General features: G+C 45.1%; 1 protein-coding gene across 2 annotated transcripts in view; it reads right to left on the bottom strand.

Annotated features, from left to right (window-relative positions):
- Positions 1 to 14,407, bottom strand: part of SDK1 (sidekick cell adhesion molecule 1) — a 363,040-nt gene that overhangs the window by 54,620 nt on the left and 294,013 nt on the right. For both annotated transcript variants that reach the window (XM_081965817.1, XM_081965816.1), the window contains exons 28-29: positions 12,771 to 12,869; positions 6,035 to 6,229 (exon numbers count right to left, since the gene is read on the bottom strand). In XM_081965817.1, the coding sequence (XP_081821943.1) occupies positions 6,035 to 6,229; positions 12,771 to 12,869 (294 nt within the window). The remainder of the gene's footprint in view (positions 1 to 6,034; positions 6,230 to 12,770; positions 12,870 to 14,407) is intronic.

The following is a 14,407-nucleotide window of genomic DNA, read 5'->3' as shown; positions in this document are numbered from 1 at the left end:
GGGAGTCAAACTATTCTCCAAGGCACCTGAGGGTAGAACAAGAAGCAATGGGTGGAAACTAATCAAGGAGAGAAGCAACTTAGAACTAAGGAGAAATTTCCTTAGAACAATGAATCAGTGGGACAACTTTCCTCCAGAAGTTGTGAATGCTCCAACATTGGATGTTTTTAAGAAGATGTTGGATAACCCTTTGTCTGAAGTGGTGTAGGGTTTCCTGCCAGAGCAGGGGGTTGGACTAGAAGATCTCCAAGGTCCCTTCCAACTCTGTTATTCTATTCTATTCCATATCTGTCATTTCCATTCAAGGCGAAATCAATAGCAGGCTGAGGCTTGGAAAGGAAGAGTGGAGAGCTTTGTTTGCAGAAACTTCAAGTCCTGATTGGAACTGAAGTGCTGTTCACTTGAGTGCAGTCTCTTGGTTTTATTCTGCCTAAGCAAAATAAAAGAGAGAACAAACCCTGCTCCCTTCTATCAATGATGATATTACCTAGTTGGGTCACAAAACGTCTGCAAGAAAACAACCAAGTTCAGAGAGCACTAAGGACCCCACAGTTCAATCCTGAGCTACAAATATACAAAGGAAAGCCTTCTTCTCTCCCTCCACTCCTCCTCCTCTCCCCATTCCCTTCTAGCACTGATGATGTTCCCTAGTTGGGTCATGAAACATCTGCAAGAAAACAACCCAGTTCAGGGAGCACCAAGGCCCCCATAGTTCATGAATGTTAGAGAAGAAGAAGAAAATAACATTTTTTGGTTCTATGTTTGTTGGTCCCGATTATAATTCTGTCCTTCTCTTTTGCTAAATTGCTCAAAACAAAGCATTGGGTGTGTACCTTTGTACCTAGGAAGGAAGGAGCAGAGAGATAAGCAGGCATGTAAGTTTTTCTTGCATCCTTATGACGGCTGACAGCACACTGGCTGATTTATTCAAAGGAATCTCTGGCGCCAGACATCGCTTAATGCCAAGGAGAAGGGTGACCATCAGTAATGGATCAGCCTAGAACCTGGCACTCGGTCTCCTCACCCATCAATTTCGGTCAGAGAAAATCAACACGGTGAGGAATAATTATTTAATTGTTTATCATGGACACTATTGATTCTGATTAAAATGTGTGGCATGTAATAAAGCAGGCATTGATTAGCGATGCCACAGTGACTTGTCTTTGAATTAATTTGAATCAAATTGAGAATCTAATTTGACTCAATTCCATCAGCACCTGTTTCGGTAAATATCTACTGCTGGCTGCCTCAACCTCCCTCAGTTTTCTACAAAGAACAGCTTGTGTTTTGGCGTTTCTCCCTTCCGTCCCTCTGCCCTTCTGAAAACATTCGCCGTAAGAGGCGGAGTGTTTTAGCACGCGGCGGGTTGACGGTGCCAACAGGATGCATCAACCGTGCATCAACAAGAGTCCCCTTGACGTCAACAACCTGAGTTGTAGGAGACAGGGTACCTTCCCTACAGTTGGCAAATGTGAGCGTCCGTGCATGCTCTCAGCCTTCTGTGCATGCACTTTGGCTTGAAAACATGCCTAAATGGGAGGTCATAGAGCTGGGGCGGGGGAGCAGGGAGCGATTTCCACTACGGGTTTGGGCAAACTGGTCCGAACCAGCAGAATGCCACCTATGGTTAGGACTAAGAGGTCCAGGTTTGTTCCAGTGGAAGATCCAAGGAATGGTCCAGGGGTGGGGGGCAGAGGAGGTATTCAGCCGGTTCTGACCAGTTCTGGAGAACCGGTAGCGGAAATTTTGAGTAGTTCGGAGAACCGGCAAATACCACCTCTGGCTGGCCATGCCCTGTCTATTCTCTGCCTCTGGAGTCCCAGCTGATCAGGAGGAAGTGGGGATTTTGCAGTATCCTTCCTCTGCCACGCCCACCAAGCCATGCCATGAATTCTGGGAGTTGAGGTCCGCAAGTCTTAAAGTGGCCAAGGTTGGAGACTCCTGCTGTAGTGGAAGGTGAAAAGGAAGACTTTAAAGCAGCACAGATAGTCCTGACTTACAACCATTTGTTTAGTGACCATTTGAAACTCCAACGGCACTGAATAAAGAGACTGACAAACGCTTTTCATGCTTAGAAGATCATTGCAGCATCCCTGGAGTTGCATGATCAAAATTTGGGCAACTGGCATGTATTACTACAGTTGCACTGTCCTGGACCTTCATTTGTCACCTTTCCAACTAGCTTCTAACAAACGAAGTCAATGGGGAGAGCCAGAGTTGTTTAATGACCATGTGATTCACTTAACAACCTTGATGAGGGGGAAAAGGTCATAAAAAGGCCACTGTTCACTTAACAACTGCCTTGCTTAGCAAGAGAAATTTGGGGCCATACGTCGAGCCTGTATTTGCCAACTTTTATCAACTGCGGATTTCAATCCCCAGGATTCTTCCAGCCGACATGCAAATAAAATGCAGAGAATCAGAAAATAAACCTGAAGTGAAAATTCCCGAAGATTGTAATTTAGACTCCTGGCTGGGTGAAGAGGGCACTCGAAACTGGCATCCTCTTAAAGCAAATCTCCTTTATAATTGCATAACACACTGGGAACAAGGAAGGGACATAAAACGTCAGCGGAAGATTTGAGACGTGGCAAGGGCCAGGGCCGAGAAGAAGAAATACTTTGATCCTAACCCACCTTCGAGGAAGAGCTGGGCAATTTAATTAAGGCCAGGAGTAAACAGGACCGTTCTTTATTGTACGACTGGCTGGAGCGCTCCAACAATGTTAAGCAGAAATGGCAGCCGGTCTGCAGGAAATCTGTCCTTCCAACTCCTGCTCAAGGACAGCCTCCCCTGGATTAGCAATTCAATCAGAAGGGGCCCAAAGCACAGGTGTTTATTGCCAAGTCTGTCAAGAACCAGGAAGGCGAGGACCACGAGTGGAGAAGCCATCCATCCTCCTGCCAGCCAGGAAAACAATTTCCAAGCAGACAGTGAATGATGGAGCAACAACGAGCGAGACAATCGGTCTGCACTGTATCTGGGTGGGAAAATCGGTGGCTCTTGCAGTCGTTGGACGTGGGGGCAGGTAGGGGGCTGCGGGGCTGCGAGGGAAACCTTTGAGATCCTGAGGAGGGAAGGGATGGAATGCCAGGCACACGGAAGCCAAATGCCTCCAAGGGAAGGTTAAAGTGGGGTCTCTATGGCTGTAGTAATACAAGAGAATATTTCTAACTCAGGGTTGAAAAGAAGGGCCCTTGGTGCTCTCTGAGCTTGGTGGTTTTCTCGCAGACGTTTCATGACCCTTACTAGGTAATATCATCCGTGCTAGAAGGGAGTGGGGTTTGTGGATAGGAGGAGGAGGACTGTGGGGTCCTTGGTGCTCTCTGAGCTTGCTGGTTTTCTCGCAGACGTTTCGTGACCCAACTTGGTAACATCATCAGTGCTAGAAGGGAGTGCGGTTTGTGAGAGGGAGGAGGAGGAAGAGGTTGGCTAGTCCTTGGTGCTCTCTGAGCTTGCTAGTTTTCTCACAGACATTTCATGACCTTTACTAGGTAACAACATCAGTGCTAGAAGGGAGTGGGTTTGTGAATAGGAGGAGGAGGAGGAGGAGAACTGTGGGGTCCTTGGTGCTCTCCGAGCTTGCTGGTTTTCTTGCAGACATTTCATTAGCCAAACTAGGTAACATCATCAGTGCTAGAAGTGTTGCAGGATATGCTGTACTAGAGCATAGATGAAGTATGACACTGGGGACGTGGATGGAGGTGGTTGAACTGCCAGTCACTCCAAATGAAAGTCCCCTCAACTTCGCAGCCGAGGCTTAAGGGAGAAGGAAAAAGGTTTTTTGTTAAGACTCAAAGGACTCCAGACAACGATAAGGCTCGTTCTTCTGGCAAAAGCAGAGAAGAAAATTATGGGATGCAACTATTAAATGCCAAGTGGTATCTCCCACACAAAGCGCTGAAGTTGCTCTCAAGTCAAGCTTGGCTTCTGAGGATTACATTCCTGCAGTTTTCTTTGCAACATTATAGTTTTATTACGGCCGGGAAAAATAAAAAACCACTCATTCTCCGGGTAGCATTCTGGTTTCTCATCTGTGGGAGAATGTATATTGAAAGGAAGGTAAACGTTAGTTTTCAGTGATATATATCTATAGGGATGTGGTGGCTCACTGGCTAAACTGGACAAGCTGAGCTTGTCGATCAGAAAGGTCGTGAGTTCGCCAGTTCGAATCCCTAGCGCCCCATAAAGGAGTGCACTCCTCTGACTTGTCCCAGCTTTTGCCAACCTAGCAGTTCAAAAGTACGGAAGCAGTAATAACCACATGGAACAGGTAGTTTCAGCAGGCTTAAAATATCAGGTTTCTACAGAACTCATAAAGAGCAGGAGCCTTGCACCCCAATTTGGTGGCATCAGACAGACTTGGGACGAACTTGGAAGGGAAGTTGTTGTTAGTTGCAAAGTCATGTCCAATCCACTGCGACCCCACGGACCACGTTCGTCCAGGCCTTCCTGTCCTCTACCATCTTCTGAAGTCCATTGAAGCTCACGCCAACTGCTTGGGTGACTCCATCCAGCCACCTCCTTCTCTGTCGTCCCCTTCTTCTTCTTTTGCCCCTCCATCATTCCAAAAATGAGGCTCTTCTCCAGGGAGTCCTTCCTCCTTCTCATCAGGTGGCCAAAGGCTTTGAGTTTCCTCTTCAGGATCTGGCCTTCTGAAGAGCAGTCAGGGTTGATCTCCTCTAGGACTGACCGGTTGGATGGTCTTGCAGTCCACGGGAGTCGCAGGAGTCCCTCCAAGGGACTTGCAGAAGTAGGATGTTAATAGTTGAATGGTGACCATGAGATCATTCCGAGATTCAGGGATATATTGGGAAGTCAACAAGACATCCTGGAAGAATGCAGCGCCAACTTCCTTCCATACGGTTGCCAAAGGAAAGACTTTCCGTTGAGGTCCATTAGTGGTTGGAAGGTTTGGGCAGATAGAGTTGCAGAGGCAGGGAAGAAACGGATCCAACTTAAATGATGATTTACAGCATTATATTTGTTTTGGCCAAGCTGTCAGCATTATTTGTGAGCGGGCACAGGCTCCATCTGCTCCTTGTACATTGTAAGTGAACAATTTATGACACGAGCATCGAAAATCTTCAGCGTTCAATGCCTAAGCATCCAGGAAGCAGCCTTGGAGCTTGCTAGGACTGGATGAGGGAGCTTGAAATGACATCAAAGATGGGAAACATGGAGGGCAAAAGAAGAATGGGACGGCAGAGAAGGAGTCACCCAAGCAGTCGGTGTGAGCTTCAATGGACTCCAGAAGATGGTAGAGGACAGGAAGGCCTGGACGAATGTGGTCCGTGGGGTCGCAGTGGGTTGGACATGACTTTGCAACTAACAACAACTTCCCTTCCAGTGTTGGAGCATTCACAACTTCTGGAATGCAAGTTGTTCCACTGGTTAATTGTTCTCACTGTCAGGAAATTTCTCCTTAGTTCTAAGTTGCTTCTCTCCTTGATTAGTTTCCACCCATTGCTTCTTGTCTTGCTCTCAGGGGCTTTGAGAATCGCTTGACTCCCTCTTCTTTGTGGCAACCCCTGAGATACCAGAAGCCTGCTATCATTGTCTCCCATGGTCCTTCTTTTCATTAAACTAGACATACCCAGTTCCTGCAACCGTTCATAGGATGTTTTAGCCTTCAGTCCCCTAATCCTCTTTGTTGCTCTTCTCTGCACTCTTTCTAGATTCTCATGTGTTAACATTTCACCTAGAAATTATAGATATTTTCATAATAATGTAGATACTTTCTCATTTCACCCAGGTAGATGTAATCCTGCTTCTGGGATTATATGAAAAATTAGTTCCTATTCATTCCCCTGAGGAATCTGACATAAGTTATACACTATTGTTTTGGCCTTTATTTCCCCATTTGTCGCTCTTCCCTGAGATTTGAACTGCCGAACTACTGGCAATCAGCAGTCAGCAGAAGTAGCCTGCAGTACCGCACTTTAACCACTGCGCTTCCATGGTTCTTATTCTAGGAGCTTAATTCTAGGTTGGATCTCTCTTTGATAAGCTTTAAGTTTTATTCCTAACTTACCTCTCTTTTCCGTAGTGATTACAGTGGCTTCCAAGGGCTCGCCCCAACCCTGGCGGGTTTTGGCAGAAGCGCGGAAAATGTAGGCGGATTCAGGGATGAGATCTGTAGCTGCAAACTGTTGAACGGAAGAGCCAACTTCCACCGTTGTGAACTTGTTGGGGCTGCTGGATGCCAGACGGTAAGCAATCTGGTACCCTGAATTCAGAGGGAGACAAAGGATGAAATCACCCTCACGAAGACACATGCGCGCCTGCATCAAAACCGACAACGTTACTCTTGCAGCGGAGTTAGCTCACCTGATCTTTTAAGGAAGGGAAAATATCAAGAAGATTAGCCCCTCCTAATTCCTTACTGAGCTGAAAGGAAAACAATGGGATTGGCTTCTTTTCCAGGATGGATCAGCTGACTTTGTAACGCCTTTCCCTCCTTGTGTACGTCTGATTCAGTACATTATCTGGGAAATCACTGGAAAATGTCTTCTGAGTCATAATCCACCATGAAATCTGCGCAATGTTTCACACTTCATTCTTCAGAATGAGATACTGGAGCCGTTTCACCTTCCTGGAGCATATCAATGTGCTCTGCGAACATGGCAGAGTGCATGGCACAGAGCAGTCTCTGCAGATGATTTTGACAAAGTGTGGCTAACGGGAAGTGTACCTGCTCCAGATTGCCTGCTTCTTCATCCAGATTTAACAGATTAGCAGAATCGGAAGGGACCTTGTAGGTCATCTAGTCTAACCCCCCCACCCAAGCAGGAGACTCTACACCTTTTCTGACAGAGGGCATCCCAATCTCTTCTTGAAAGCCTCCAGGGACGAGGCTCCCACAACTTCTGAAGGCTTCTGTTCCCTTGGTTGATTGTTCTCACTGTCAGAAAATTCCTCTTTAATTCCAGGTTTGAAGATGTTTCGCTTCTCATCCAAGAAGCTTCTTCGGCTTCTTCTTCTTCAGAGCTGAAGAAGCTTATTGGATGAGAAGCGAAACATCTTCAAAGAAAAAAACGGAAAGTCCAATCGCCTCTTGAAAAAACACCTTTGGGACAACCAGGGTGAGAGAGAATCTCTATGGACTTTTAAGCAGCATAAGTTTGGGTGATGAGTTGGAGCTGGTGCTAGCCAGCTTGTCTATTTTTTAAAAAAAAGTGTTTATACCATCTCAATCAGAATAACAGAATGACCTTTGAGGTCTTCTAGTCCAACCCCTTCCTCAAGCAGGAGAGCCTACATCATTTCAGACAAATGCCTGTCTAGTCTCTTCTTAAAAACCTCCCGTGATGGAGAATCTACAACTTCTGGTGGCAAGCCGTTCCACTGGCTAAATTATTCACTATCTCCTTTCCATTAGGAAATGAAGATAACTCTTCCAACCGGTAGTGCTTTAGAGATTCTCAAAAAGGTCATAAAATATAAAAATTGTTTTTTTCTGCCTGCTGATGGCCAGACACATAATAGGAACTGTGATTTGCAAAGGCCACATTTTATTACACGGTGCCTCCATAATCCGTCTACTCCTTTCCTGCAAGCTCCCCTACTAATTATACTAATTATAAACTTGCATTTCACAGTTCTTTCTTCTTTCGGCGTTCTGAAATTTATTGAAAATTTCTATGCACTCATACCCCACACATTCTGAGCAGGGAGATATTTTCACTTTGACTGATGTGAATTCTCTGCCATCCTGTCGCGTTTGGCTTTTGCGTCATCTATTTGGGGTTTTTAACGCTTTTGTTTTAAATTTGCTGCGATTCCAATTGCTTTCCTTTCTAATTATTGTGCATTGTCTGGCTTTTAATTGTTGCAGTGTTCTTTTAATTCTATAGGCTGCTTCCCAAGTCCCAAGGAAAGCAAAAGCAAGATAAACATAATAAATCTAATCCAAATGCTTGTCATACTTTCGTTCTTTTTCTTTCATTCTTTTCTTTTAAAAAAAAAAACACATTTGTTGGCTCTTTTAAAAAAATGCTTTTGGGGATTGATAGTCATATTGGGCAGGGAAATTTTGATAGGGATGAACAGATCCTTAAGAATAACTCTGTTTCATTGCTGCTTTGCTGGGACAATTTTCCTTAAAATGGAGAAACAATCGGAAATAAATGACCTCCAGAGGAACTTTCTATCTCTGCTTCAGTTGGGATGTTCTCCAGATCTCCATTCAACTATATCCTAATATATTACAATTTACTATAAAGGGAAAATGGAAGCAAGACAGCAGGACATTGGATGGAAACCAGAAGGATGTCTGTAGAGATTCTCCATCCTCCAGGTCATGGTTGTCCCAAAGGTGTTTTTTCAAGAGGCAACTGGACTTCCTTGTTTTTCTTTGAAGACATTTCACTTCTCATCCAAGATGCTTCTTCAGCTCTGACTGGATGGTGGGGAATGGAAGGATTTATACTCCTTGCAGACGGAGCTGGTTGTTTGCATCCTTTTAGAGAGTCGTTGAGGCCACTTGGAGATTTATCTGCAGCAGTTCCCAGAAGGTTCCACACCCATTTGCACTACTCAGGTAATCCCGAGAACACAGATAAGTGAGGGGGGGGGCATTGGTGGGGGCCATGTGTACTTTTTTCCCCAAAGCCGGCCCCGTAAATTGTGCATCTAAGCACGCAGCTCCACCAGGGTGCCAGAGCTGTAAGCTAAAACTAGAACTGTAAGCTGCAAGATAATTGCTTGTCTGTGGGCATGCATGGATGATAAAATAAAATATAATAAAATCAAAGGCTCAGCAAAGACTGACATATATATATATATATATATATATATATATATATATATATATATATGTGTGTGTGTGTGTGTGTGTGTGTGTGTGTGTGTGTGTGTGTGTGTTGTATTTGTGCTGATAAATAAAGGGACACACACACCACACACACACACACACACACACACACACACACACACACACACACACACACACACACACACACACACACACACACACACACACACACACACACACACACACACATATATATATATATATATATATATATATATATATATATATATATATCAAAAGCTCGGATATGCTTTTCATAGGATCGCAAGACTAGATGAGTTTCAAAATTATAATCCCAGCTCTGTTTTTAAGCTTCAGCTGATGCACTTAGTTACATACAAGTTGTCGTAAATAACGTGACAATTCTGGCTTAAGGTGAAATCCATTAAAAATGTCATCCTCTGCTCTTCAGTTTAGGCACCAGGCTTAAATAAATGCAAATGGATTTGATGAACCAGAAGCTGGTGAAAATCCCTCCGTGAGTGGATCAACCTATTAGATACTTTCTCGTCAATCTTATTTGTGTAACTCAAAGCTACGTATTTGCATAAGAAACTTACGGTTAGCTTTAAGGAAGTGCATCAAAGTCCTCTGAAAAACTGTGAACTACTAATAGGAGTATTAGCAACCAGGTGGTGCTGTTAGATATTTGCATTAAACAAGTTTAATCTTCATTAACTAGGAACCCTTTATAAGGGAACTTCAGGGGTGGGGGAAAGGAGGTTGTTTTATTATTGGAGATTTTAAAATGATAGATACAAGAATTCCCTGGCCTCCATTAAGATTTCACGTGGCTCTAGAAATATAGTTGGGGTGGTGGTGGAAAACAGCCAATTTCAAAGCAGGAAAAAATGACTGAAATAGCCCTTGTCAATTCTACATTATTTTTTCTTAATTTAAGTCAATCTGAGCCTGGGGCTGCTGAAAAGAAATTGTCAGTAAAATATGAAAATCAGCCATTGACGAGGTCTCCAAATTGGTCAAAAACCACAGTTTAAGGAATCAGTCTTGGGCTGTAGTGTTGTCCTTGGAAAAACACTGGGATGCGAAACTTCTTCTACAAGACCAGAGGAAGTACTGGTGAACTCAAACGAGGAAAATCAATAGAGGTAAATGGAAAGTGTTCAAGGAGAAATGAATGAATGCCGCAGGGCTGGAGGAGCAAGAGAGCAATAAATGCAAAAGGCATTTTAAAGGCCATTAAGACATGAAGAATAGAAAGCTGGAATAAAACAGGAGTCAAAACATCACTAAACACGTAAAGAACATCATAAGGCAAATATAATATATATTCATTCAGAGTTGAGTGGAGGCAGGTAATCAGAGTGTCAACCTTTTTTAAATGGAAGGCTAATTGAGCTGCCCTCCAAGGGAAAATGATTCAGAGATTCAGAAATATTTACACAGGAATTGAGAGCTGTCCAGTTCCTGTTGAGTCAGAGGTTCAATCCAAGGCAACTGGACTTTCTTTCTTGTTTTCCTTCCTTCCTTCCTTGAAATGTTTAGCTTCTCTAGAAAGAGTGCAGAGAAGAGCAACCAGGATGATGAGGGGACTGGAGGTTAAACATATGATGAATGGTTGCAAGAACTGGGCCTGGCTAGTCTAGTGAAGAGAAGGACCAGGAGAGACAGGAGAGCAGTCCTCCAATATTTGAGGGGCTGCCACAGAGAGGAGGGGGTCAAGGTATTTTCCAAAGCACCTGAAGGTCGAACAAGGAACAATGGATGGAAACTGAACGAGAGATTCAAGCTGAAATAAGGAGGAATTTTCTGACAGTGAAAACAATCAACCCATGGAACAGAAGTTGCCTTCAGAAGTTGTGGGAGCTTCATCCCTGGAAGCTTTCAAGAAGAAACTGGATTGCCATCTGTCAGAAATGATGTCGGATCTCCTGCTTGGGTGGGGCTAGATGACTACAAGGTACCTTCCAACTCTGTTAATCTGTATCATCAAAGAAGATTCTTCAGTTGCCTTTTGAAAAGCACTTTTGGATTGGGGACAACCACGACCTGGATGGTTGAGTGTCTCCATAGATCTTCAGATGTCAGCTTTCAAAATCCAACCTTTCTCTTTTGATTTTGTTCATTTTCTGAGTAACCCTTTTCTCTTTCCAAACAACGGATCCAACCAGAAGCAAAGCCACGTTCAGCTGACGTAGCTTCTGGTCTGCTCTTTTCTCCATCCCAAGGCAGTTAATGGGGCATGTCAGCAGCCTTCCCAAAAAAAACCTGGTGCCCTCCAAATGGGTTGGACTTGATTTCCCGTAATTCCTAAACAAACATTCAATGGTTCTATTGCTATCTACTCTCTGCCAGTTTATTACAAGTTGCTTAAAGCAATAGTTCCCTACTCATTTTCCACAGTTGTTTGGGTCGGCTTCCCTCTATGCACCTGATTCTCGTCCTTCTTTAGACGAGTCCTTGGGCACAATCTGTGGTTTATAATTAGCATCCAGAGGTGTGCTACAAGCTGCCTTTAAACAAAAGCAGGATCCACCGGCACCCCACTGCTTTCTGAGCCAAATAAATGGCAACGGTTTAATGTGCCTGTTAAATGTTAGGTCACTCTAAGTCATTTCTTCCCTCAAAGCATACAAGCAGGAGCAAGAACAGGTTTTGCGTGCTGAATACTAATGCTGGCTTTATACTCATCGTCACCTTCCAAAGCTCTTCAGACATAGCAGGACCAGGTTTGAGCCAGGAGACAAGCGTTAATGATGGAGGGGGAGGAGGAGGAGGAGGAGGAAGGAGACAAGCATTAATGGAGGAGAAGGAGAAGGAATGGTGGTGGTGGTGGTGGTGGTGGTGGTGGTGGTGGTGGTGGTGGTAGAGGAGGAGGAGGAGGAGGAGGAGGAGGAGGAGGAGAAGGAGGAAGAGGAGAAGTAAGGAGACAAGCATTAATGGAAGAGGAGGAGAAGGTATAGAAGGAATGGTGGTGGTGGAAGAGGAGGAGGAGAAGGACTAAGGAGACAAGCATTAATGGAAGAGGAGGAGAAGGAGGAGGAGGAATGGTAGTGAAAGATGAGACGGCATAAAGTGAGTATATGAAAAATGGAATGCAAAACCAGTGTCTATTAAGGGCCTCCAAGTCACCATTCATTTAAAACAAGGGTTTAAATTTAACCCAATCATTTTTCTCCCCTGGGACTTACTGCATTTGCACACTCACTGCTAAAACGCTCAGTCGATGCTTTAATACCAACTATTGGCATCTTCAACGCATAGAAAAGCTTTACAATCTTTCTCATTTCACCACTTCAATTTTGGGAAGTAAGAGCTGTTAGACCACAAACTTGGATTCCTGCAGGGATCAACTACATCCTTTCCACGAAGAACCGTGCGGATAAATGGATCGTCATGATGTGAGCGGAGCTGGCAGCAGATTCGGACAGTGAGGAAGTTGGGGAGGAAGATAGGTCAGTCCTGGAGTCTGGGGAAGGCTCTTATGAGGGCTCTGCATTGGAGGCAGAGAGGGGGCCAGAGCCGTATGCCAGTCATCAGCTGCCTTCAGAGTCAGACATCAGTGAGGCAGAAGAACAGCTGGAGCCTGTTCCCTGTGTTCGCATACGCAGAGCTGCCAAACAAAGGGAACGGCTAAAGAACAGGGGTCGACTTGGGAGTAAAGCCACAAGTGGATGGTAAATGGCCCCTCCCAGAGGAAATAAAAGAGGAGCGACAGGGGAATGGAGTTTGCAGGAGACCATTAGTTCATTCCTGCATCCTTGCCAAGTATTGCAGCATCTGAAAGATATCAGCCTGGCCTCTCTCCAAGCCTGATAAAGGTCGGTAATTGTGAACTATCTTGGAAGACTGTGGGAGAGGAAAGACTTTGCTGCAGAGGAATTCACTGTCAATTAAATAAAAGGGGTTTATCGGGACGAGGACTCGGCTTCGTGCTGCTGGGGAAGCCTGGGTCAGAACAAACTCTCTCCATGTCCTTTTCACTTCCACTTACCAAGAATAATTCCATTGGGCTCCTCAGGGGGTTGCCACATAATTTGCACTGACGTCAGCCTCACTTCAGGGAAAACCAACCGCACTGGAGGACCAGGGACTGCAAGAAACCCAGAACAATACTATAAGGATGGCGAGCGGCTTGAATTGTTCAAAGAGATCCAGTTCTTGGCTCTTGATATTAAACATCCTGCTTGCTGAAGGTTCTAGACCCAATCTCTAGCATTCTAGGAAAAGAGGGAAAGGATCGAGTGGAAGGGCCCAGAAGAGGCCAACTTTTCTGCAGACACTTCTGGAGACCTTGGGAAGGAAGTCTCAATCTCTAGTCTAGGAAGCTTCACTCACGATGACTGAGCTACAGGGGTAATAATCTGAACAGAAATGTTCCCCTTGCATATATCTGCTAGTCGTTCCTGACTCTAGGTGTCATCTCCCTTTCAAAGCCAAAGAGCCAGCGCTGTCCGAAGACGTCTCCGTGGTCATGTGGCTGGCATGACTCAACGCCGAAGGGGCATGGAGCGCTGTTCCCTTCCCCCCAAAGGTGGTTCCTATTTTTCTACTTGCATTTTTTACCTGCTTTCAAACTGCTAGGTTGGCAGAAGGTGGGAACAAGTCACGGGAGCTCACTCTGTTACGCGGCACTAGGGGTTCGAACCGCCAAACTGCCAACCTTTGTGATCGACAAGCTCAGCATCTTAGCCACTGAGCCACCGCGTCCCCTCCAATCTGAACTACTAGAGGTAAATGGTAAATGGTACAGAACTCACTGCCATGTCAAAAGTGTACTGTTTTGGGAGTTAGCCTAGCCTGGAGCCCTTCAGCTAATGCATATCCAGAGCCTGCTGCAAAGAAATAGATTTATAGTGCGTTCTTTAACAAATGAAGGTTGACCTCAGGAGGTATCAACAGGTGAGAACCTCTGAAGATGCTTAATGGTTGGACCTCATTCTACCGACAGGGAAAGTCCTGGCACCATATATCACAGCCGTGCTCAACTTCATGCCCTCTGGATGTTTGAAACCACAACTCCCAACGAGGAGGCGCACTGGCTGGGCAGATGGAAACCCTGGGAGCTGTAGTCCAAAGGCATCTGTTGGGTGCCAATTAGGTTAAGGGGGGGATATATCGCGTCCTATGGAGACGCTGAATTATCTCGAGAGGGAGAGGTTAATTTCTACATCATCCGTTTCATGAATATTCACATTACTACCTTCCCAACTGAATTATCTTCTAATTGCATGTACTCATCGCCAGTGCCTTGATCCTCCTGAGCATCAAAGGTGGGGGAAGCGGGTGAACACAGATGACAAATTACCTACACCAAGGTCACCAGGGGGACTTAATGATAATTTGCAAACCTGGAGGCACCTTAAGCCCAAATCCCACCTCTGCTCTTACCTAGGATGTTTTTTAATTAAACCGATCGGGGACGAATCAAGCAAAGCTTATGTCAGGAGTTTGGGAACGGAAGAGCAAATAGCACCATTTGCCACCCAGGGCTGCAGGAAGGATAAAGTAGTCAGATTCTGATGCATTAGCTAACTTAGTGAGGGGCGTGATGGCTCAGTGGCCAAGATGCTAAGCTTGTCAACCAGAAAGGTTGGCAGTTTGGCGATTCGAATCTCGAGCGCCGTGTAA

This window comes from Natrix helvetica (genome assembly GCF_964273705.1).
Source record: "Natrix helvetica genome assembly, chromosome: 13".
Taxonomy (NCBI): domain Eukaryota; kingdom Metazoa; phylum Chordata; class Lepidosauria; order Squamata; family Natricidae; genus Natrix; species Natrix helvetica.
Note: the sequence above shows the minus strand (reverse complement) of the source record. Positions and strands in the feature narration are given on the sequence as shown.